The sequence below is a fragment of the Macaca nemestrina genome, chromosome 5, assembly GCF_043159975.1.
Source record: "Macaca nemestrina isolate mMacNem1 chromosome 5, mMacNem.hap1, whole genome shotgun sequence".
NCBI lineage: Eukaryota > Metazoa > Chordata > Mammalia > Primates > Cercopithecidae > Macaca > Macaca nemestrina.
Window position 1 is genome coordinate 166,315,224 of NC_092129.1, and position 22,991 is coordinate 166,338,214.

Sequence of the window (22,991 nt, forward strand, 5' to 3'; positions counted from 1 at the left end):
CCTGTTCTAAACATTTGATATTCATTATCTCATTTAATCCTCACAGCAACAGACCCATAGGTACTGTGGACATTAAGTGTTTGACAGGTGGAAAACTGAGGCAGAGAAGTTACTGATGGAGCTGTAGCAAAGCCAGGATGCAGGCCACACTTTGCTTGTCACTCTCTGTGTTCAGCCTGGTGACATGTCATGGACGGACAGGCCTCTTGAAAACTGGGCACCTTCAGAGGACAGAAGGGTGTGGTGAGTGTCACAAGTTCCAGACAGACCAATCCCATCGTGGTGGAGGGGGGCTATCTGGAGCAGGTAGGACATGGTATGTTACACCTGTTAACGATGCTTAAATCTTTACAGCAAGCAGCAGTGCCCTGCCACCTGTGAAGTAGTGGCTAAAAGTAGCTTATCATAAAAATCTTATCTAAAAACAGAATTATTACAGAATCTTTTCAGAAAAATCTCAGCAGGCCGGGCACGGTGGCTCACGCTTCTAATCCTGGCACTTTGGGAGGCCGAGGTGGGCGGATCACGAGGTCAGGAGATCGAGACCATCCTGGCTAACACGGTGAAACCCCATCTCTACTAAAAATACAAAAAATTAGCCGGTCATGGTGGCAGGGGCCTGTAGTCCCAGCTACTCGGGAGGCTGAGGCAGGAGAATGGCGTAAACCCGGGAGGTGGAGCTTGCAGTGAGCCGAGATCGCGCCACTGCACTCCAGCCTGGGCAACAGAGTGAGACTCCACTCAAAAAAAAAAAAAAGAAAAGAAAAATCTCAGCTGTTCAAAATACCCTTTCTGAAGTTACAAAGAATTAGATCTAGCCTGTTCTGGACAGAAGGGTGCCCTGTAGAGACTTCCCTGGGAAAGGAGAGAAGGGACCCCAAAAAAATCCCAAAACTTACTTGAATTTTAGAGAATGGGTTTGGAAAGAGGAAAGCAGCTATTTAATAGTTAAATAAAAGATAACAACTAAATGTATAGTTCAAGACAAAATGAACAAATATCATTTGCCTTGCTAGTGTGAGACCAGTGGTATTCAGGTCAGTGACATTGTCATCTGTCATTATGACTAGAACAAACTGGGTTTAGGACATTTTATTGGCTAGTTAGAGGCATGGGTTTAACGATTATTTCCAAGATACAGTAGTACCAGTGTCAGCACATTTGTTGATAGTTTTTTGGACACACATTTTATCATAACAGAAATACAACCTTGTGTTTCTATGGCACCGACTTACGGGGAGAATAGCTGTTTATAAAAAGACCTTTGGGACTATGGCTCGAACTGTCCTCTAGCACAGGAGTAGGAGTCGTGGGGACCAGCTGCAGGGTCCTCATTGTGTCCTCCTGGGGAGAGGAAAGGGTCATTTGGAGCTGCCAGTTTCCCTTCCTGGGGGCCTCTGGCGGTTTGGTGAGAAATGGAAAGAATTTGCTCAAAGGGAAACCAGAAAAGAAGCAACTCCTTACCTAAAAAGTTCATTTTGCCTTGGTTGTGAGTTCTTTCATTAAGGAAGATAAACTCTGGCTAGGCGCGGTGGCTCACGTCTGTAATCCCAGAACTTTGGGAGGCCAAGGCGGGTGGATCTCCTGAGGTCAGGAGTTCAAGACCCACCTGGCCAACATGGTGAAATCCCGTCTCTACTAAAAATACAAAAATTGGCCGGGCGCGGTGGCTCAAGCCTGTAATCCCAGCACTTTGGGAGGCCGAGACGGGTGGATCACGAGGTCAGGAGATCGAGACCATCCTGGCTGACACGGTGAAACCCTGTCTCTACTAAAAAATACAAAAAAATTAGCCGGGCGAGGTGGCGGGCGCCTGTAGTCCCAGCTACTCGGGAGGCTGAGGCAGGAGAATGGCGTGAACCCGGGAGGCGGAGCTTGCAGTGAGCCAAGATCAAGCCACTGCACTCCAGCCTGGGCGGCAGAGCGAGACTCTGTCTCAAAAAAAAAAAAAAAAAAAATTACTCGGACATGGTAGCACATGCCTATAGTTTCAGCTACTCAGGAGGCTGAGGCAGAAGTATCATTCAAAGCCGGGAGGTAGAGGTTGCAGTGAGCCGAGATCACACCACTGCACTCCAGCCTGGGCGACAGAGTAAGACTCCGTCTCAAAAAAAAAAGAAAAAATATATATATATGCCACATGATTCAAAACTAAAGAATGTAGAGCCTGAAAAAACCCAACAGTTGGGAGTAGCTTCCTTGGGAATAATGTCCTTTGCTAGACCAGCTTTTGTAGGCACTATGTTCTTTTTTTTTTTTTTTTTTTTTGAGATAGAGTCTCACTCTGTCACCCAAGCTGGAGTGCAGTGGCACAATCTCAGCTCACTGTAAACTCTGCCCCCTGGATTCAAGTGATTCTCCTGCCTCAGCCTCCCGAGTAGCTGGGATTACAGGCGCCTGCCACCACACCCAGCTAATTTTTGTATTTTCAGTAGAGACAGGGAATCCACCCGCCTTGGCCTCTCAAAGTGTTGGGATTACAGGCATGAGCCACCATGCCTGGCTGACACTACGTTCTTTAAGGAACAAGGCTATGATCCATTTAAAGATTTGTACCATCTAATAGAATACAAAGGAAATCATTGCTAGGTGACCGTGAAGATTCTTTGATGTTTTTTCAAAAAGACAAAAATAAGGTCTGGTTAGAGAATGAAAAATATCTACATCTCAGAACAACTCTAGTTAATCTAAAAAGCTCCCTACGATTGCCAGCCTATTCGTAGTCTCTTAATACGTCCACTACCCTTTCAGCCAGTACATGAGAAAATGTTTTTGGTTCCGCAGGATGTAGAAGATAAGATTTTTTTTAATTTAAAAAAATTTTTTTTGGAATCTATCACAATTATATTTCAGACACAGACACTGTGGTATTTCCGTGTTTGTGGTATTTACTGTGCAGTTTGTCATTAACAACTTGCATGGAGTAGGGCGCCATAGAATTTGCCTTAGTGTTTCAGTTCAAATAGAGATCCTAATTCAAATGTCATAATTCAAATTCAAACACAGTATGCTTGTTGTAGAATTTATGAGGTTTGGTGATGTTTCCTTTTTTATTAAAATTTTTGCAGGGATAATATATTGTGACAGTCTTTGCAGCTACAGAGAACAGGACAGGCCATCAGGGTATCTGACTGAAAACCTAAGCAAGAGAAGTGAGACAAACCATCTCATCTGTATCCTCCCACTAACAGGCTGTGTCATTTTGGATTTCTGAGGTCTGTGTCCTTCTACGTAAAGTGAGGAAATGAAACGAGCAGCGGTTCTCAAAGGGTGGTTGAGGAGGGGCGGTCCTCAAGAGACTTTCACGGATAGTCAAGGTCAAAGCCATTTTTATATTACTAATACATCATTTGTCTTTTTCACTCTATTTCTTTCATGAGTGTGGAGAGGAGTTTTCCAGAGGCTACCTCACGTGTGATATTGTAACAGACTGAATGCAAAGCAGCTTTGGGAATCCAGCTTTCATCTATTAAGTCAGACATTACAGAGATTTACAAAATGTAAAATAATGCCACTCTTCTCACTAAAAATAATTTAAAAAGCTTTAGGGTTAGGTAAGGACAAGATACTGTGTTCTACTAAATTATGCTGCCCCAGCCAATAATTATTTTTTTAATTATAATATTTTAGAAGCTTTAGAATAATGTTGAAAAAAAAGCTAATTACATGACTATGCTTTATTATAAAGTAACGCTTTCTGGTCATGTAATTAAAAAGTATTGAAAGAAAATGTAACTGAGGCCTGCAATCCCAGCACTTTGGGAGGCCCAGGTGGGGAAATCACCTGAGGTCAGGAGCTCGAGACCAGCCTGACCAATATAGTGAAACCCCGTCTTACTGAAGATACAATGGTGGCACAGCCCTGTAGTCCCAGCTATTTGGGAGGCTGAGGCAGGAGAATCGCTTGAACCAAGGAGGCAGAGGTTACAGTGAGCCGAGATCGCGCCATTGCACTCCAGCCTGGGCGACAGAGCGAGACTCCGTCTCAAGAAATAAACATTAAAAATATAAAAATTTGCTGGGCATGGTGGCAGGCACCTGTAATCCCAGCTACTTGGGAGGCTGAGGCAGGAGAATCGCTTGTACCCGGGAGGTGGAGGTTGCAGTGAGCCGAGACTATGCCATTGCACTCCAGCCTGGGTGATGAAGCAAGACTTCATCTCAAAAAAAAAAAAATGTAATTGAGTAAGAGTTCTTGCTCTCCTTTTCTGCTCCAAGAGCTAAAAAGAAAAAGTATGCGTGTGTGTGTGTATAAATAGGAAAAATATATAAAGATGTCAGCTAGAGTTAGTTATCAGTTACCCGAAAGCTCAACTGGGACTGGGAGGATCCACTTTTAGAGTGGATCCACTTCCTCGCTCTGTAGACCCCTCCATACTGCTTGAATGTCCCCACAATGTGGCAGTTGGCATCCCCAGAGCAAGTGGTCCAAGACAGCAAGCAGAAGCCACAGTGCCTCTTCTATGACGTGGTCTCAAGTCACACTTCACTTCCACCATAATCTATTCATGAGCAGTAAGGTACTAAGTCCAGCCCCCACTGAACGGGAGGGGAACTGGGCTCTTCATTTTGTGAAGAAGACTGTCAAAGGATTTGTAGACATATTTTAAAACCACCGTAACTATTATGAAGTTACATACCTGAAGCCATGGGGCAAAGCGAAGCTAACTGAAACCTCTCAGTGAATTGGGAATCCAACTCCTTTATTCATAAAGAGCAGAGTCAAAAGGAAAGGCACATCCCATGGAAGACAAAGGAGATATTAATAAAGAAAAAAGTCAAAATACTAGGATTATCTGAATGTGTGACTTATAGTCAGTAATCAAACTGTACTGCTATTCCTGGTGGAGGCAAGTGCACTCCGTCACCCAGCTGCAGTGCAGTGGTGTGATCAGGCTCACTGCAGCCTCAGCCTCTTTGATCCTCCTGCCTCAGCCTCTTTAGCAGCTAGAACCACAGGCACGGGCCACCACAACCAGCTAATTTTCTCATTTTTTGTAGAGACGTAGTCTTGCCATTTCAGGACCTCTTGAGCTGTCAGGAGTCTCTGGCTTTGAAATCCTGAGCTCAAAGAGATCCTCCCGCCCTGGCCTCCCAAAATGCTGGGATTACAGGCATGAGCCACCACATTCGGCCCACCTCTATTTTTAGTTGGATTGTTCTCATTTGATGCTTTGCAGATCCGCTTCATTAGAGACACAAGCATACCAATATATTTTATGGCTTTGGTCAAAGTAGGAAATTCAGACACATCTTTACTTACTAAGGCATATGATATTAACAATTAGATTTAGGAAGAAAACTGCCAAAAAAAGGGGTTTATGAACATAGGCTTTTTTTTTGCTGAAGATATTGAAAGATCAGATTTTTTACTAAGATGTGTTACACATCCAAATGTTTCAGAATAAGCAAGGGTTCAAGGCTCTTGAAGCTCGTAAAATGAAACTTTAAAGCTGGCTAACTGGAAAAAGAAACATAAAGGGATTTATGAAGTTTAAAAGTTTTCTTTTTTTTTTTTTTTTTGAGACTGAGTCTGGCTCTGTTACCCAGGCTGGAGTGCAGTGGCCGGATCTCAGCTCACTGCAAGCTCCGCCTCCCGGGTTTGCGCCATTCTCCTGCCTCAGCCTCCCGAGTAGCTGGGACTACAGGCGCCGCCACCTCGCCCGGCTAGTTTTTTTTTGTGTGTGTTTTTTAGTAGAGACGGGGTTTCACCATGTTCACCAGGATGGTCTCGATCTCCTGACCTCGTGATCCACCCGTCTCGGCCTCCCAAAGTGCTGGGATTACAGGCTTGAGCCACCGCGCCCGGCCTAAGTTTTCTTTAAAAAATAAAACTTTTTAATGAAACTTAAACGTTTTCTTTAAAAAATTTTTTTTTTTTTTTTTTTTTTTTTTTTTTTTTTTTTTTTTTTTGAGATGGAGTCTCACTCTGTCACCCAGGCTGGAGTGCAGTGGCGCGATCTCGGCTCACTGCAAGCTCCGCCTCCCGGGTTCACACCATTCTCCTGCCTCAGCCTCCTGAGTAGCTGGGACTACAGGCGCCCGCCACTAAGCCCAGCTAGTTTTTTTGTATTTTTAGTAGAGAGGGGGTTTCACCGTGTTAGCCAGGATGGTCTCGATCTCCTGACCTCATGATCCGCCCGCCTCGGGCTCCCAAAGTGCTGGGATTACAGGCGTGAGCCACCGCGCCCGGCCGGTTAAAAAATAAATTTTAAAAAATTTAATGAAACTTAGAAGTTTTCTCTTAAAAAATAAAAAGGATTTAAAAGAGAATAGTTTTAAAAGGAAAATAAGCTAACAAAAAATAAAATGTAAAAATAAACGAACTATCAAAAACTGGTACAGATATGTAGAAAAGTATTCCTGATCAGCTTCTTCCTGTTTAAGCTCTTGCAGGTAAATATTCAATATGCACTCAGCCTCAGAGTTCCTTTTCCCCTCTTGAAGTCTGTCCCCTGAGCCCCATGCTTCTAAGGATGGGTCTGGAAGGTTCCTTTTTTTATCCTATTGGCCAGGGTAGCACCTGTAATCTGTTGTCTTCTGCTAGTTTCTGCTGACCCTGGTTGAGGAGTAGTTTTCTCATCTAATTGTTGGTCATAGATTTCTGTTCTGGCCTCACTCACCACTGATGTCAATAATGGTCTGTCCTCCAGGAAACTTTCTGTAGGACAATTGCCTGGCAAACTCTGCTCAAAGCTTTTCCCGCTGGTCTTGCACTGGTACTTATGAGGCTCAGCTGCCCTTGCCTCTGGCTCCGGCTCTGGGCTGTCTGGCACACAGCCCCTGCCATGGCACCCCTGTACCATACCTGTGCTGTGGTGAACCTGGACAGTCATAGTGACTCTTAATTTTCAGCATTCTTGGCCAGGCGCGGTGGCTCATGCCCAGCACTTTGGGAGGCTGAAGTGGGCAGATCACCTGAGACCAGGAGTTCAAGACCAACCTGGCCAACATGGTGGAACCCCGTCTCCACAAAAAATACAAAAAAAATTAGCCAAGCATGATGGTAGGTACCTGTAATTCCAGCTACTTGGGAGGCTGAGGCAGGAGAATCGTTTGAACCCGGGAGGCGGAGGTTGCAGTGAGCCAAGATCGCGCTATTGCACTCCAGCCTGAGTGACAAGACCACGACTCTATCTCAAAAAAATTTCAGCTTTCTTCTTGCATTACTCATGGGTTCTTTCAGGAACTCATCCATGCCTCAAAGAGGACCAACCGAATGTTTTTTGGAGCCTATCTATCTATTCCTTCCATTCTATCCAAGCAAGGCTGGGAGGGTGCCAATAGAAAGCAGCAAAGCACCAGCCGATGCTCTCTCAATTTCTCTCTCAAACTATCTGAGCCTCAAAAAGTGTTGCTCATACCCAACTCCTCACCTCAGCCCCAGGTGTAGAGCACTGGGTGTCCTCTTACGGACTAAGATGCATCCTCCCCCCAGTCTCAACCTCCTGATTCCCTATGCCTCACTTTTCTCTTCCCCGCCCCTGATTTCTCGTTTCTCCTCCCTTCTTGTCTCAGAGGAACTACCCTTAGATCACAGAGCCTACACTCTGGCTTATAACAAAGTACTGACTTCAAAGCTTTTTTTTTTCTTCGTAATAGAGATAAGGTCTCGCTATGTTCCTCAGGCTGGTCTTGAACTCCTGGGCTCCAGCAGTATTCCTGCCACAGCCTCACAAAGTGCTGGAATCACAAGTGTCACCATGCCTAGCCCTTTTTTTTTTTTTCCTAAGAGATGAAGTCTCAGGCCGAGCGCGGTGCCTTATGCCTATAATCCCAGCACTTTGGAGGCCCAGATGGGTAGATCACTTGAGGTCAGGAGTTCGAGGCCAGCCTGGCCAACATAGTGAAACCCCATCTCTACTAAAAACACAAAAATTAGCCAAATGGGGTGGCACGTACCTATAATCCCAGCTATTCGGGAGGCTGTGGTGAGAAAATCACTTGAAGCCGGGAGGCAGAAGTTGCGGTGAACCAAGATGGTGCCACTGCACTCCAGTCTGGGCAACAGAGTCAGATTCTGTCTCAAAAAAATATATAAAAAATATGTCCACTGTATTGCTATTTATTAAATGTAAGAGATTTAATATGCATTGCTCCCATAATCATTCCAACAGCCTCATGAGGTAGATACTGTCATTAACCCCATTTTACAGATGCGGAAATTGTGTCTCAAAGGGGTTAAGGATCTGTCAGGATTACAGAGTATCACTTAATATGAGCTTACAAAAAAACAACAACAAGGCCGGGTGCCGTGGCTCACACCTGTAATCCCAGCACTTTGGGAGGCTGAGGCAGGCGAATTGCGAGGTCAGGAGATCAAGACCATCCTGGCTAACACGGTGAAACCCCATCTCTACTAAAAAATACAAAAAATTAGCCAGGCGTGGTGGCGGGCACCTGTAGTCCCAGCTACTTGGAAGGCTGAGGCAGGAGAATGGCGTGAATCCCAGAGGCGTGATTCACCGTGCCGCTGCACTCCAGCCTGGGTGACAGAGCAAGACTCCATCTCAAAAAAACAACAGCAACAGAAGGTCACAAAGGGTCAGGGGCAGTAGCTCACACCTGTAATCCCAGCACTTTGGAAGGCCGAGGCAGGCAGATCACGAGGTCAGGAGTTCATAACCAGCCTGGCCAACATGGTGGAACCCCATTTCTATGAAAAATACAAAAATTAGCTGGGTGTGGTGGCACACGCCTGTAATCCCAGCTACTTGGGAGGCAGAGGCAGGAGAATCACTTGAACCCGGGAGGCGGAGGTTGCGGTAAACCTAGATCGTGCCACTGCACTCCAGCCTGGGCAGCAGAGTGAGACTGTCAAAAAAAAAAAAAAAAAAAAAATCACAAAGGCCAGAAAGGGAAGGAGCTAGGCTTCAAATCCAGGAAAATTGTTTGCATCAGAATCTGTCAGTCTCAGCCGGGCATCGTGGCTAATGCCTGTAATCCCAGCGCTTTGGGAGGCAGAGGTGGGTGGATCATAGAGGTCAGGAGTTCAAGACAAGCCTGGCTAACATGCTGAAATCCCATCTCTACTAAAGATACAAAAATTAGGTGGGGCGCATGGCTCATACCTGTAATCCCAGCACTTTGGGAGGCCAAGGTGGGCAGATAATGAGGTTAGGAGATCGAGACCATCCTGACCAACATGGTAAAACCCCATCTCTACTACAAATACAAAAAAATTAGCTGGGCATGGTGGCGCACACCTGTAGTCCCAGCTACTCGGGAGGCTGAGGCAGGAGAATGGCTTGAACCCGGGAGGCGAGGGTTGCAGTGAGCCAGGATTGCACCACTGCACTCCAGCCTGGTGACAGAGTGAGACTCTGTCTCAAAAAAAATAAATAAATAAATAAAATAAAATAGATTAGCCGGGCGTGGTGATGGGTGCCTGTAGTCCCAGCTTCTTGGGAGGCAGAAGCAGAAGAATCGCTTGAACCAGGAGGTGGAGGTTGCAGTGAGCCAGGATCATGCCACTGCACTTCAGCCTGGGTGACAGCGCAAGACTCTGTCTCAAAAAAAAAAAAAAAAATCTGTCAGTCAAAATCTTGTTCAGAAGAACTGTATAGAACTGTATAGTAGCTGCCACAGTTATACTTGACTTAGTTTTGAATTTTCAGCAGAAAAGGAAAAACTGCAGGCAGCGGCATTCCTCCTTTCCGGGCAGCTCTGATACTTTGCTGTTTGTTTCCCCTTTACCTGGTGATCTCCAGCCTTTAAGGTGATAAAATGTAGCTCTTGACTAAAGATTGGGGCACCCCTGACACAAATTCAGTATATAGACAGGAAAGATCTTTCTTTTTTTCAAGACACAATTTCACTCTGTTGCCCAGGCTGGATGGAGTGCAGTGGCATGATCTTGGCTCACTACAACCTCCACCTCTTGAGTTCAAGCAATTCTCATGCCTCAGCCTCCCAAGTAGCTGGGATTACAGACGCATGCCGCCATGCCAGGCTAATTTTTTTTGTGTTTTGTTTTGTTTTGTTTTTTTGAGATGGAGTTTCACTCTTTTTGCCCAGGCTGGAGTGCAATGGCGTGATCTCGGCTCACTGCAGCCTCCACCTCCCGGGTTCAAGCAATTCTCCTGCCTCAGCCTCCCAAGTAGCTGGAATTACAAGCATGTGCCACCACCCAGCTAATTTTGTATTTTTAGTAGAGATGGGGTTTCTCCATGTTGGTCAGGCTGGTCTTGAACTCCCGACCTCATGTGATCCACTTACCTCAGCCTCCCAAAGTGCTGGGATTACAGGCATGAGCCACTGTGCCCGGCCAATTTTTTGTATTTTTAGTAGACACAGGGTTTCACCATTTTGGCCAGGTTAGTCTTGAACCCCTGGGCTCAAGTGATCCACCCACCTCAGCCTCCCAAAATGCTGGGATTACAGGCGTGAGCCACTGCGCCCAGCCAGGTAAGATCATTCTTTACACAACAAAAACAAAAACATACAAACAAACTTGAGAAAATAAGCTTATTCTAAAATGTAGTAAAGGCCAGGTGCAGTGGATCACGCCTGTAATCCCAGCACTTTGGGAGGGCAAGGCAGGCGAATCACCTGAGGTTGGGAGTTTGAGACCAGCCTGGCCAACGTGGTGAAACCCTGTCTCTACTAAAAATACAAAAATTAGCCAGGCATGGTAGCGCGTGCCTGTAATCCCAGCTACTCGGGAGACTGAGGTAGGAGAATGACTGGAACCCAGGAGGCGGAGGTTGCAGTGAACCAAGATTGCACCATTGCCCTCCAGCCTGAACAAGAGTGAGACTCCGTCTAAAGAAAAAAATAGTAAAAATACACTTTATAGTAAAAATATAATATGAGAGGGAGCGTCACTCCCCACTCATCAAGCGTGAGGTGTGCCACACAGTGACTTCCTTCCAAAGAGAATGGAAAGTGGAAAATGTAACTTTGTAGTAGAGAAACGAGAAACACAACTTCAGGTGGTCAAAGTCAACATCAACAGTGATAAGTCATGTGGATAGTAGGTACCATGTGATACAAATGGCACTTCACCAGTGTGATTGTCCTCCCCAAACCCGTAACTCCAGTCTAATTATGAGAAAAACATCAGGCCTACAATACACCTTAGCATACTCCTCAAACAGGTCAAAGACATCAAAATCAGTCTGAATGCTGTCTCCCTCCTAAGCCAAGATCCTCCTCGTCCTTCAAGGTCCAGCTAAAAGCCAACTACTTAAAATAGCTTTCCCTCTTCATGCTTCCTCAGGATCTGGATTTTCTATCAAAAGTTTTTATTTTCTTTTCCATTGCAGTTGTTTTCATGTTTAGCTTACCAATTAAACTCTCAGTTCCTTTTCCATACTTCACTAGCCTTTCTTTGCCCGAAATTAAGTACAGGGTTTTGCATATGAAAAATTCTTAGATGTATGTCAGATTTTAATGTTTTCAAGTTAAAAAATAGCTGGTGTGGGTTTCACTTACATTTTATGCTACTAGTTTGCTCATTTTAATTAAAGAGTGAATTAATTAATAGAAGGAAAGATCCCAAAAATGCAACGACACAATGTCTTCTCATCAGTCAATCAATGAAAGCATAAAATCAAGATAGAAACGAATATGTGCACTCTCAAATTAGGCATCGTTCTGAAACACTTGTAAATCAGTTGATAGGAACTGAGGCAATTTTATCTCTCTGTGCCATAGATCAGTGACCCCAAGGAAAGTTGCCTAATCCAGGGGATATATAAGATCATTCATTGGGATTTGGAAAGAAAATATTAGGTTTTCTCACTCTATGTTTTGCCTCAATGATTTGTTTATATTCTTTACATGTACCATAATGTATAATTATAGTAGCTTTACAGCGTATTTTAAAAGTTGTTAAGGTAAGTCTCCCCTTCACTTTTTTTTTTTTTTTTTTGAGACAGGGTGTCACTCTGTCACCCAGACTGGCACGAGGCTTACTGCCTCCTCAACCTCCTAGGCTCAAGCAATCCTCCCACCACAGCCTCCCACGTAGCTGGGACTACAGGTGCATACCACCACACCAAGCTAATTTTTGTATTTTTGTAGAGAGAGTTTCTCACTATGTTGCCCAGGCTGATCTCAAACTCCTGTGCTCAGGTGATCCTCCTGCCTCAGCCTCCCAAAGTGCTGGGATTACAAACTCAAGCCCACCACACCCGGCCTTCACTATTCTTTTTCAAAAATGTCTTTTAACAATTTTCATACGTCATACTTTTTTTTTTTTTTTTTTTTTTGAGATGAGCGTCTTCCTATGTTGCCCAGGATGGACTCAAACTCCTGGCCTGAAACAATTCTCCCGCCTCAGCCTCCTGAATAGCTGGGACTATAGGTGTGTACCAACCTGCCCAGCTTCATATGGTCACATTTTAAAATTAAATTTAAAGTCACTTGTTTGGTGTAGAGGGTAGTGAGGGGAATATTGTCTCTGCTCAGAAACATGTTTTAATGAGCTAGTTGAGATGGAAAGATGAAGCTCACCAGGGTTCACTGAGGCAAGCCAGTTTTTAGACATTATAAGATGACCACATGGAAAGTGACATTAGCAAGATGGCCCCTAGTGTTTGTTCCTCCTACAAGATAGCCAAAACAACAAATAAATGATGCCTTTTTTCCCCGCCCCCCGCCAAGACAGAGTCTTGCTCTGTCGCCAGGCTGGATCCAGTGCAGTGGCATGATCTTGGCTCACTGCAACCTCCGCCTCCCGGGTTCATGATGGGGTTTCGGCCAGGCTGGTCTCAAACTCCTGACCTCAGGTGATCCGCCTGCCTCAGCCTCAAAGTGCTGGGATTACAGGAGTGAGCCACTGCGCCTGGCCAACAACGACATTTTAATGAAAATAACTGAGAGTGCTGGAGTGCACCAGAGGAGTAACAGAATCTCGGGATGACCACAGAGAATGGAAGGAAATGACAGGCCTCCATTATTGTGTCCCCCAGTTGGGATCAGCTGAGAACTAGCTTCTCCCTTCAGCAAAGAGGTAAACAAGAGGATCCCAGCAACTCCCATCAACTTTGGACACCTACAAACCTCACTACTCTCCCCTGCAGTCCTCGTAGGCACTAAGCCCAGCTGAGGAAGCTGCCTGGAGTCCACACAGCTGTGCTGACCGGAGAGAAGGAGCCAGCACTGGCCACTCCCCCGCCCTGATCCACATGCTGCTGAATTGGAACTATGGCTGGAGTGTGACTGGCTCTGTGGGCAAGTAGTTACAGATCCCCATTCATCCCTGAAGCTACATTGCCTTTGAACCACCCAGCCTGGTGTCCCAACATCCCCAAGCTGAAATGGGAGCAGCAGTTACACCATTCTTCATGGGGCCAGGCGGAGGTGAAGCCACTCCACTGACCCCTCCTCAGGCAGGAGCTAAAGCAGTTTCCTGTTTCTGGGGGGGGCACGGTGGCTCACGCCTGCAATCCCAGCACTTTGGGAGGCCGAGGCAGGCGGATCGCCTTACCTCAGAAGTTTGAGACCACCCTGGGCAACATGGTGAAATCCCATCTCTACTAAAATACAAAAAATTAGCTGGGCATGGTGGCACACATCTGTAATCCCAGCAACTCGAGAGGCTGAGGCATGAGAATTGCTTGAACCCAGGAGGCAGAGGTTGCAGGGAGCCGAGATTGTGCCTCTGCACTCCAGCTTGGGCTACAGAGTGAGACTCGGTCTCAAAATAAAATAAAATAAAAGTAAAGCAGTATCGGCTGGGCACGGTGGCTCACACCTGTAATCTCAGCACTTTGGGAGGCCGAGGCGGGCGGATCACAAGGTCAGGAGATCAAGACCATCCTGGCTAACACGGTGAAACCCCGTCTCTACTAAAAAAATACAAAAAATTAGTGGGGCGTGGTGGCGGACGCCTGTAGTCCCAGCTACTTGTGAGGCTGAGGCAGCAGAATGGCGTGAACCCGGGAGGCGGAGCTTGCAGTGAGTGGAGATGCGCCACTGCACTCCAGCCTGGGCGACAGAGTGAGACTCCATCTCAAAAAAATAAATAAATAAATAAATTTAAAAATAAATAAATAAATAAAGCAGTATCCTGTTTCATGGCAAAACAGCATCTTGACTGCTCAGAGCAGTCATGTCTCCCCACTGCCTAAGTCCATGCAGCACCCGGCATCCCAGGTAATGAATGGTGTGTTGGCCACCCAGAACGATCATGTACCCCAATACCTAAGCTGAAGCAATTGTCTGCATTCCAGGCAAATAGTACTAGGCTGCCCAGAACAGTCATGCTCCCAGGCCTGAGCTGAACTGGCACATTGTCCCCACTAGGGAATCAGTGTCCTGGTCAACCTCAGCAGCTGTGCATCTCTGGGCTGAGATGAGGTAGGACCCTACATCCCAGGGAAACAGAACAGTGGCTGAGCTGAGACACCCTACCCTACAAGCCAAACAACTCCAGTGCTCTGCTTCCCTGGGGCTGGAATATCCCCCTAAAGCCTGAGCTGCTGAGATACCCTCTCCCTGGAGAATAAAATCATTGCTATGTTGTTCGCTGCCCCAGCCCAGGTCCCAGAGGACAGTGGTGCTCCATTATTATTGGGTACTTGCTACCACTGCAGCTGGTCTCACAGAGGCTGGGATACTGCCAAGCCCCACCATCCCAGGGTCTAGAGTCACTACTACACAGTGCCTCATCCCCTGGGACCTCAGTTCCCACTGAGCTCTATTGGCTCAGGTTCCTGAATTGCAGCTATACCCTGATCCCCAGACCCAAACCTCTAGAGCACCCCCTCATTGCCAGAGTCAGGTTAGGGCTCTGCCCTGTCCCCCATCCCCACTAGAGTTAGAATCACAGTTATAAAATGCAGTCCTTTGGGCCCAAGCTCCTAAGGGGTGCCTCAGGGTCGCAGATCCTAGCTCTAGGTAACCTACATCCAAACTTCCTACAGAGAGCAAAGCTGCATCCCAAGACCCGGATGCCATAATAGGCTTGAGAGACCCTGAGACTAAGACCCTCACCCCACAGCCACTCCAAGCACCTGAACATGGAACTCACAGGATATTAACAACCTACACTGTTACCGCCACTGCCACAAACAGCCTAGGCCACTGAGGTGTCCATGTTTTTTTATTGGTGGCATTGAATGCAGCTGTAGAAGCTGCACAGACTATACCACTGCATGTATCGGGAAACAGAGTCATTACATCTTCCCAACTGGCACACTAAACTCAACTAGAGGTGAAAGAATTTCACTACAAAATCCACTCCAGATATTTTGGAAGAGGCAGCCAGGCGTGGTGGCTCACACCTATAATCCCAGCACTTTGGGAGGCCAAGGCAAGCAGATCGCTTGAGGCAGGGAGTTCAAGACCAGCCTAGCCAACATGGCGAAACCCTGTCTCTACTAAAAAATACCAAAAAATAATTAGCCTGCCGCAGTGGTGAGCACCTGTAATCCCAGCTACTCGGGAGGCTGAGGCAGGAGAATGGCTTGAACCCGGGAGGCAGAGGTTGCAGTGACCCGAGATCATGCCATTGCACTCCAGCCTGGGTGACAGAGCAAAACTCCGTCACAAAAAAAAAAAAAGAAATGAAAAAAAATGACGATTAGATTGACAGCAGACTTTTCAAACATACCAATAGAAATCAAAAGATGATGGAACAGCTTCAAAATTCTGAGAGAAAATGCCAACCTATACTTCAGTTTCTAGCTAGTTAACAATTCATGGAAAGGACAAATAATAGTTTAGGCAAAGACAGAAAGAATTTATCATTTATAGGTGATCCTATTAAAAGAACTACTTAAGGGACCAGGTGCAGTGGCTTATGCTTGTAATCCCAGCTCTTAGGGAAGCTGAGCTTGGAGGATCACTTGAGGCCAGGAGTTTGAGGCTGCAGTGAGCTGTGATTGTGCCATCACACTCTAGCCTGGGCAATAGGGTGAGACTCTCTAAAAAAATAAATAAATACAAATAAATAAATGAAAGAACTACTTAAGGAAGCACTTTAAGAAGAAGGAAATTGGCCAGGCGCAGTGGCTCACACCTGTAATCCCAGCACTTTGGGAGGCCAAGGTGGGTGGATCACGAGGTCAGGAGATTGAGACCATCCTGGCTAACACAGTGAAACCCCATCTCTACTAAAAATACAAAAGAAATTAGCCAGGCATGGTGGTGGGCACCTGTAGTCCTAGCTACTTGGTAGGCTGAGGCAGGAGAATGACATGAACCCGGGAAGCAGAGCTTGCAGTGAGCAGAGATTGCTCCACTGCACTCCATTCTGCACAACAGAATGAGATTCCATCTCAAAAAAAAAAAAAAAAAAAAAAGAAGGAAATTAATCACTTCTTGGCCTTTTGGCTAAGATCAAGTGTAGTATCTGTTCTGATCAGTTTAATATCTGGAAGGAAAAGAAAGAAATAATTAAATCTGGAAGGAAGGAATAAGAATCAAGAAAGAGTCCAGGAGCGGTGGCTCACGCCTGTAATCCCAGCACTTTGGGAGGCCGAGGCAGGTGGATCACTTGAGGTCAGGAGTTCTAGACCAGCCTGGCCAACATGGTAAAACCCCATCTCTACTAAAAATACAAAAATTAGCCAGGCATGGTGGCAGGTGCCTGTAATCCCAGCTATTCAGGGGGGCTGAGGCAGGAGAATCACTTGAACCCAGGAGGCAGAGGTTGCAGTGAGCAGAGATCGCACCATTGCACTCCAGCCTGGGGGACAAGAGTGAGACTTCATCTCAGAAAAAAAAAAAAATCAAGAAAGAGTAGTGAGCAAAGGAATTGGTCAATATGTGGGTAAATCGAAACAAGCATCAACAAAATAACAAAACAAAAGGTGTGATAGTGTGAAAACAAAGTAGAACTAAAATATGGTCAATGGTAAGAGGAGTGATTGGCGTGAAAAGCATTCTCAAGCTCTTGTACAGTAGTCTCCCTTTATCCATGGGGGATATGTTCCAAGCCCCCCGGTGGATGCCTGAAACCACAGATAGTAGTAAACCCTATGTACACAGTATGCCAGTTGATCTGATAACTGAGATGGCTACTAAGTGACTAACAGGCACTGCATGAAGGAGGGGGAAGTAGGTGTGGGAAGTTGCAGTGTTCTAGGCGTGCAGTGAGGGAAAAGGCTGGATCCCATTCCACGTTCAATTAGAAGGTGTTCACTTATTTTTGTACATTTATTCACTGTACTAAGTGAATACTCTGAACCAGGCCTCACGGGTTCAGTGCTCTGGAGAATAAACCTCTGGGCTCCTGTGAAGATGAGAAGAGAGAAGTACACACCTACTGATCCCCAGTTCTCCTCTCCCACCCTGACTGCCTAAGGTGGGAGAGAAGACCTGGGGATCAGTAGGTCTGTACCCAGACTCTGAACTCATCTCCTTGTTTTCAGCCATGGGCCTCTCTCCAGCTTCCCATGGTACCCAAGAGCCTCCTCAAGGTTCTCTTTACATCTCCTCATAAATACCTTCTCCTGGTCCTTAGGCTGTAATGTTCTCTGCTCTGCTAAATGAGGTATCTCTTATCTATTTGCTTTCCCTCTCCCAAAATTGTAATAAAATATTTTGTCGGCTGGGCGTGGTGACTCATGCCTGTAATACCAGCACTTTGGGAGGCCGAGGTGGGCGGCTCACAAGGTCAGGAGATCAAGATCATCCTGGCTAACACGGTGAAAACCCATCTCTACTAAAAATACAAAAAATTAGCCAGGTGTGGTGGTGCGCACCTGTAAGTCCTAGCTACTCGGGAGGCTGAGGCAGGAGAATGGTGTGAACCCAGGAGGCGGAGCTTGCAGAGAGCCGAGATCTCACCACTGCACTCCAGCCTGGGCAACAGAGCAAGACTCCATCTCAAAAAACCCCAGCTCTAATACTTGACACCTAGGTGAACTTGGGCAGGTTATTTAATCTTTTTTAAACATGTATTTTAATTTAATTTTTACATTTTTTATTTTTTGTAGATGACATGGTCTCACTCTCTTGCCCAGGCTGGTCTTGAACTCCTGGCCTCACACAATCCTCCCACCTTCACTTCACAAAAAGTGCTGGGATTACGAGCATGTGCCACTGCACCTGGCCTGTTTAACCTTTCTAAGCCTTAATTTACTTATCTGTAAAATGGGAGCAAAAAAATGAAAACAAAAAAAGAAAACAATGGGAGCAATGGTACATGCTATTTTATAGGATGATTGTGAAAATTAAATGAGATGCTACATATAAAGTGTCTGGTATTGAACCTGGTGTATTACAAAATTTCAGTGTATGTCAGTTCTCTTTTGTCCTTTCTGCACCTCTGTCATTCTAGTGCTGTCAATAAAAGAGAAGTAGGAGATGTACTTTATTATACTTATTATTTTTTGAGATGGAGCACTCTGTTGCCCAGGCTGGAGTGCAATGGTGCGATCTCGGCTCACTATAACTTCTGCCTCCCGGGTTCAAGTGATTCTTCTGCCTTAGCCTCCTGAATAGCCGGGATTACAAGTGCACGCCATCACGCTCAGCTAATTTTTGTATTTTTGTAAACATGGAGTTTCACCATGTTGGCCAGGCTGGTCTCTAACCCCGACCTCGTTCCACTCACCTTAGCCTCCCAAAGTACTGAGATTACAGGCGTGAGCCACTGTGCCCGGCCAGAGATGTACTTTAATAAACAATATTAAGCTTTTTAAAAACTACTCGATGAAAATAATGTAATACCACACCCAAAATAGTATAAAACACACTGGAATTTGAATCAGGAGATGTCCATTCTGTCACTTAGTCACAAAATTGTGACTTTGAGTATTTAACCTAAGCTCTCTGAGCCTTGGTTGCCTTTTTGTGTGTGTGTGTGTGATACGGAGTCTCACTCTGTCAGCCAGGCTGGAGTGCAGTGGTGCGATCTCGGCTCACTGCAGCCTCCACCTGCCAGGTTCAAGCAATTCTCCTGCCTCAGCCTCCTGAGTAGCTGGGATTACAGGTTCCCACCACCACATCCCGCTAATTTTTGTATTTAGCAGAAACAGGGTTTCACCATGTTGGCCAGGCTGGTCTCAAACTCCTGACATCGGGTGATCCGCCGGCCTCAGCCTCCCAGAGTGCTGGGATTACAGGCGTGAGCCACCGCTGTCTGCCCAACCCTCGGTTGCCTTTAATGAAACAGGAGTAACTCAGGAAAATGTATTAAGTGAATGAATGAATGAATGAAAAATGGGGAAAGAAAAAAAAAAAAGGATTCTTACTTGGACAAAGCACCACAAAGAACAAGGTCTTTTGTCTAAAGTAGAAATACCTAAAACAATGCAAATAGTATGAGAAATCAGCTTTTTAGCCAAGGGAGCACTTGTTGGCAAGACTTGCTGATAAAGTCTCCCTAAGGTTCAAGTCCATCCAGGCCAAGTCTCTAGAGCAGGCCCCCAGGGCTCAGCCAGGAGCAGCAAGCAGCCTAAGGCAAGCTGTTCCCATTGGGCCCTCCCCTTCTGCCGAATCCCACTCAGACACAGCTGTTACCAGCCAGGACTGCTCTCCACCCCTCAGGAAGCACAGATCTGCATTTCCGGAGCCATAAGGCCCAAGTCCAGTGGGCGCTTACAGGGGAAGCAGAAGAAATAACTCACCCATTACTTGTGGGATTGGCCTAAGAGAACATTATAGTTCCTTTCAACCTGTGAAGTCTGTGATTTCTTTGGTCTCTAACTCCAACTCTGTACCAACCTTTTAGGAAAAAAAGGACATTCTGTGCAGGAAAACTGTTTTCTTTATTTACAGCATCTAGCAGAGTCCTCCGCAGACTGTTGGCATCTGTTATAATATTTTCAGCTTGGAAGAGATACTGCTGCTTAATCAACTTTAAAGGAAAAGATGTACTTCTTGATAATTTGAGCCTGGAACGAGATATTCAGTTCTTACAATAAAAGAGGTAATTACTGGAACCTGCTTAGGCTACAGTTCACTTCTCTGCCTCCTGCTCAGCCTGCCCCTCTTCGTTGTTCATCATTTGCTTTGATGATTATTATTATTTTTTTTTAATTTGAGGTGAGGTTTCACTGTGTTGCCCAGGCTGGTCTTGAACTCCTGAGCCCAAGTGATCCTCTCACCTCAGCCTCCCAAAGTGCTAAGATTTCTAGTGTGAGCCATCACGCCCAGCTGTAATATTCTTTGCTTTGTTATTTCATATGGAGTAGTATTTTAGTATTCTGATGTCATAATAACAATGCATGACTTTTTGTTGAGTCAAGAAATATTGCTGACTTTTATAAATATCAACAACCATCCTAGCAGGTGAGTCTTCCCAATCATTGCTCATGAATGACTTTCAGGTAATGCATCTTTAGTCTCTAGGACGTAACCCTTAAGGGCACCAGTTTAGCTCAGCACTCCTAACCTCATTTTGGAATAAAATAGGCCGATGATATTGGCAGTCAAACATGGCCTACCTAGGCATATTCACTTAAAAGGGAGAGAACTCTTCTCTCCAGATATACTAAAATGTAATTTATCTACTTTGGGGATATATAAATAGATTAGTCTCTTTCCTCCGCAAGTATCCCAAACCTTGAAAAACTGGTGATTCTCCTTAAGAATCAAGCAGCACTTAGGTCTCTTGGAAGTTTTTGGTTTTTTTTCTGAAGCTCAATGGCAAGAATTTTAAAACAAACAAACAAAAAACCTTTTTTTAAAGAAACGATGCATCGCTACATTGCCCAGGCTGGAGTGCAGTGACTATTACAGGAGTGATCACAGCGCACTACAGCCTCAAATTCCTGGGCTCAAGGAATCCTCCTGCCTCAGTCTCTCAAGTAGCTGGGATTACAGGTGCATGCCACCACTTCTGGCTGCTGCAAAATATTTTTGCATCTGACACAGGTTGAAGATACACTCTTCAGATGGGCTTGTTTGGTGGATTAGATTACGATTTTCAACTTGGAACATGAACAGGATGATAACAATGGGCTAAAAGGCCGGGCACGGTGGCTCACGTCTGTAATCCCAGCATGTTGGGAGGCTGAGGCAGGCGGATCACCTGAGGTTGGGAGTTCGTGACCAGCCTGACCAGCCCGACCAGCCCAACCAGGCTGACCAACATAGAGAAACCCCGTCTCTACTAAAAATATAAAATTAGCCGGGTGTGGTGGCACATGCCTGTAATCTCAGCTACTTGGGAGGCTGAGGCAGGAGAATCACTTGAACCTGGGAGGCGGTAGTGAGCCGAGACTGCGCCATAGAACTCCAGCCTGGGCAACAAGAGTGAAACTCCGTCTCAAATTTTAAAAAAAGGCTAAAAAACAGGTAAGAGTAGACAAGACACATGAACATCCTCTTGCCCTCCACCTTATCTTCCCTTTGAGAAATGGATACAGAACTCCACACCAGATTTTGGTTCTATGGAAGGAACTCTAACTAGATGTTACCACTACAGGGGTAAGAAAGAAAGGGAAAAAAGACAGAGGATGTAGGAAAGAAAGTGACTTTCAGGGGGTTTTAGCCAAAACCAAGTCAGAGGACCAGTGCAACTGAGTACACAAGCAAAATACTGGCAGTTTGTTAAAAGACAGATTTCTAAGTTCAACTCGAGGGAGTCTGTAGGTCTGGAGTGTAGCCTGAGAACCTATGCTTTAAATATTTCTCATCTAGGCCAGGTGCAGTGGCTCACACCTGTAATCCTAACATTTTGGGAGGCTGAGGTGGACGGATCAGTTGAAGCCAGTTTGGGACCAACCTTGGCAACATAGTGAAACCTTGTCTCTGCTAAAAAAAAAAAAAAAAAGCTGGGTGTGGTTGCACACACCTGCAGTCCCTGCTACTCAGGAAGCTGAGGCAGGAGGATCACTTGAGCACAAGAGGTCAAGGCTGCAGAGACCTGTGATGGCACTGCTGTCTTCCAGCCTGGGCAATAGAGCGAGACCCTGTCTCGAATCAATCAATCAATCATTCTTATCTAATGCAGATGCCAGATTAGTGGACTACTATGGAAAGGTAAAAGTTAAACAAGTCAGGACCTAATTTTTAGTTCTGGCCTTGAAAAGAAGGCCTGAGACAGCCAGGCGTGGTGGCTCACGGCTGTAATCCCAGCATTTTGAGAGGCCAAGGTGGGCAGATCACCTGAGGTCAGGAGTTCAAGACCAGGCTGGCCAACATGGTGAAACCCGTCTCTACTAAAAATACAAAAATTAGCTGGGTATGGTGGCACACACCTGTAATCCCAACTACTGGGGAGGCTGAGGCAGGAGGATCCTTTGAACCTCGGAGGTGGAGGTTGCAGTGAGCCAAGGTCGTGCCAATGCACTCCAGCCTGGGTGACAGAGCAAGATTCTGTCAAAAAAAAAAAAAAAAAAAAAAAAAGGACCCCAGGATGTTTAAAGCTGGTTAGGGTACATTCCTCTTTAGTGCTCCTTATCTTCTTTCCCCCTGCTTGCAAGCAGCTAAATTCTTTTGTGTTCATTGCCTTGGGGGAAGAAGCAGCCAGGGGGAAAAGGAAATAAATGTCCAGTATCTTCCAAAAACTTAAGCTCTTTAGGGGAATGGATACACAGGAAAAATGTTTGAGAGCTGGACAGTGGGGATGCTCAGGAAAATGGGCCTCCCTCCAGTCATCCTTAGGAAAAACATTGTCTAGGCAGAGAGAAAAATGTAGAGAAGGGAAGGGGAAACCCAGAGGACACAGGTGCCCTCGTGTCCTCTAGAGGGACTGTGTGCCTTTCCGTGGGAGAAGAGCCCTGGAGAGAGAGTTTGTAGGATTCAATGGCAGAACAGACCCTGCTTCACTCCCCAAGAACTCCAGTAGAGCAGTAAGACCCTAGAGAGGTACAGGGTACGCCACCTTGGATGTGCCTGATCTCATTTGATCTTGGAGGCTAAGCAGGGGTGGGCCTGGTTAGTGCTTGGATGGGAGATCTCCTGGGAATACCGGGTGCTGTAGACTTAAAAACAAAAATCTGGAGAGAGTTGGCTACACTGTGCAAAAAGGGTTTGAGGGCTTAGCATGGAACAGAAACTGCAGGATGATGCTTGCGCCTGAGTAGAATAGGGAAGAATAGAAAGCACCTGGATTGAAGGGGCCACATGGACAGGAATGAGAGGGG

General features: G+C 45.8%; 1 protein-coding gene, 1 long non-coding RNA gene and 1 pseudogene across 4 annotated transcripts in view; 2 read left to right on the forward strand and 1 right to left on the reverse strand.

The window, feature by feature from the left end:
* Window positions 1–85: 85 nt before the first annotated feature.
* On the reverse strand, window positions 86–21,172 carry LOC112426781 (uncharacterized). 2 transcript variants are annotated; one of them, XR_011624008.1, is made up of 4 exons: window positions 19,624–21,172; window positions 4,641–4,701; window positions 1,236–1,344; window positions 86–221 (listed from the first exon to the last, which is right to left on the reverse strand). It is a non-coding gene; the product is annotated as an uncharacterized lncRNA (long non-coding RNA). The 2 variants fall into 2 exon arrangements; XR_011624007.1 differs by lacking the exon at window positions 86–221 and having other exon boundaries at window positions 776–1,344.
* LOC139363534 (U2 spliceosomal RNA) lies at window positions 16,265–16,368 on the forward strand (annotated as a pseudogene).
* LOC105482493 (nucleoporin 153) overlaps window positions 20,170–22,991 on the forward strand; it is a 109,441-nt gene continuing 106,619 nt past the window's right edge. Inside the window, exon 1 of one of the 2 annotated variants that reach the window (XM_011742629.2) lies at window positions 20,170–20,190. Coding sequence is in view for 1 of the 2 variants with exons in the window: in XM_011742627.2 (XP_011740929.1) it covers window positions 20,218–20,228 (11 nt within the window). In the remaining variant the exon portion in view is untranslated. The other variant, XM_011742627.2, reaches the window with a different exon arrangement.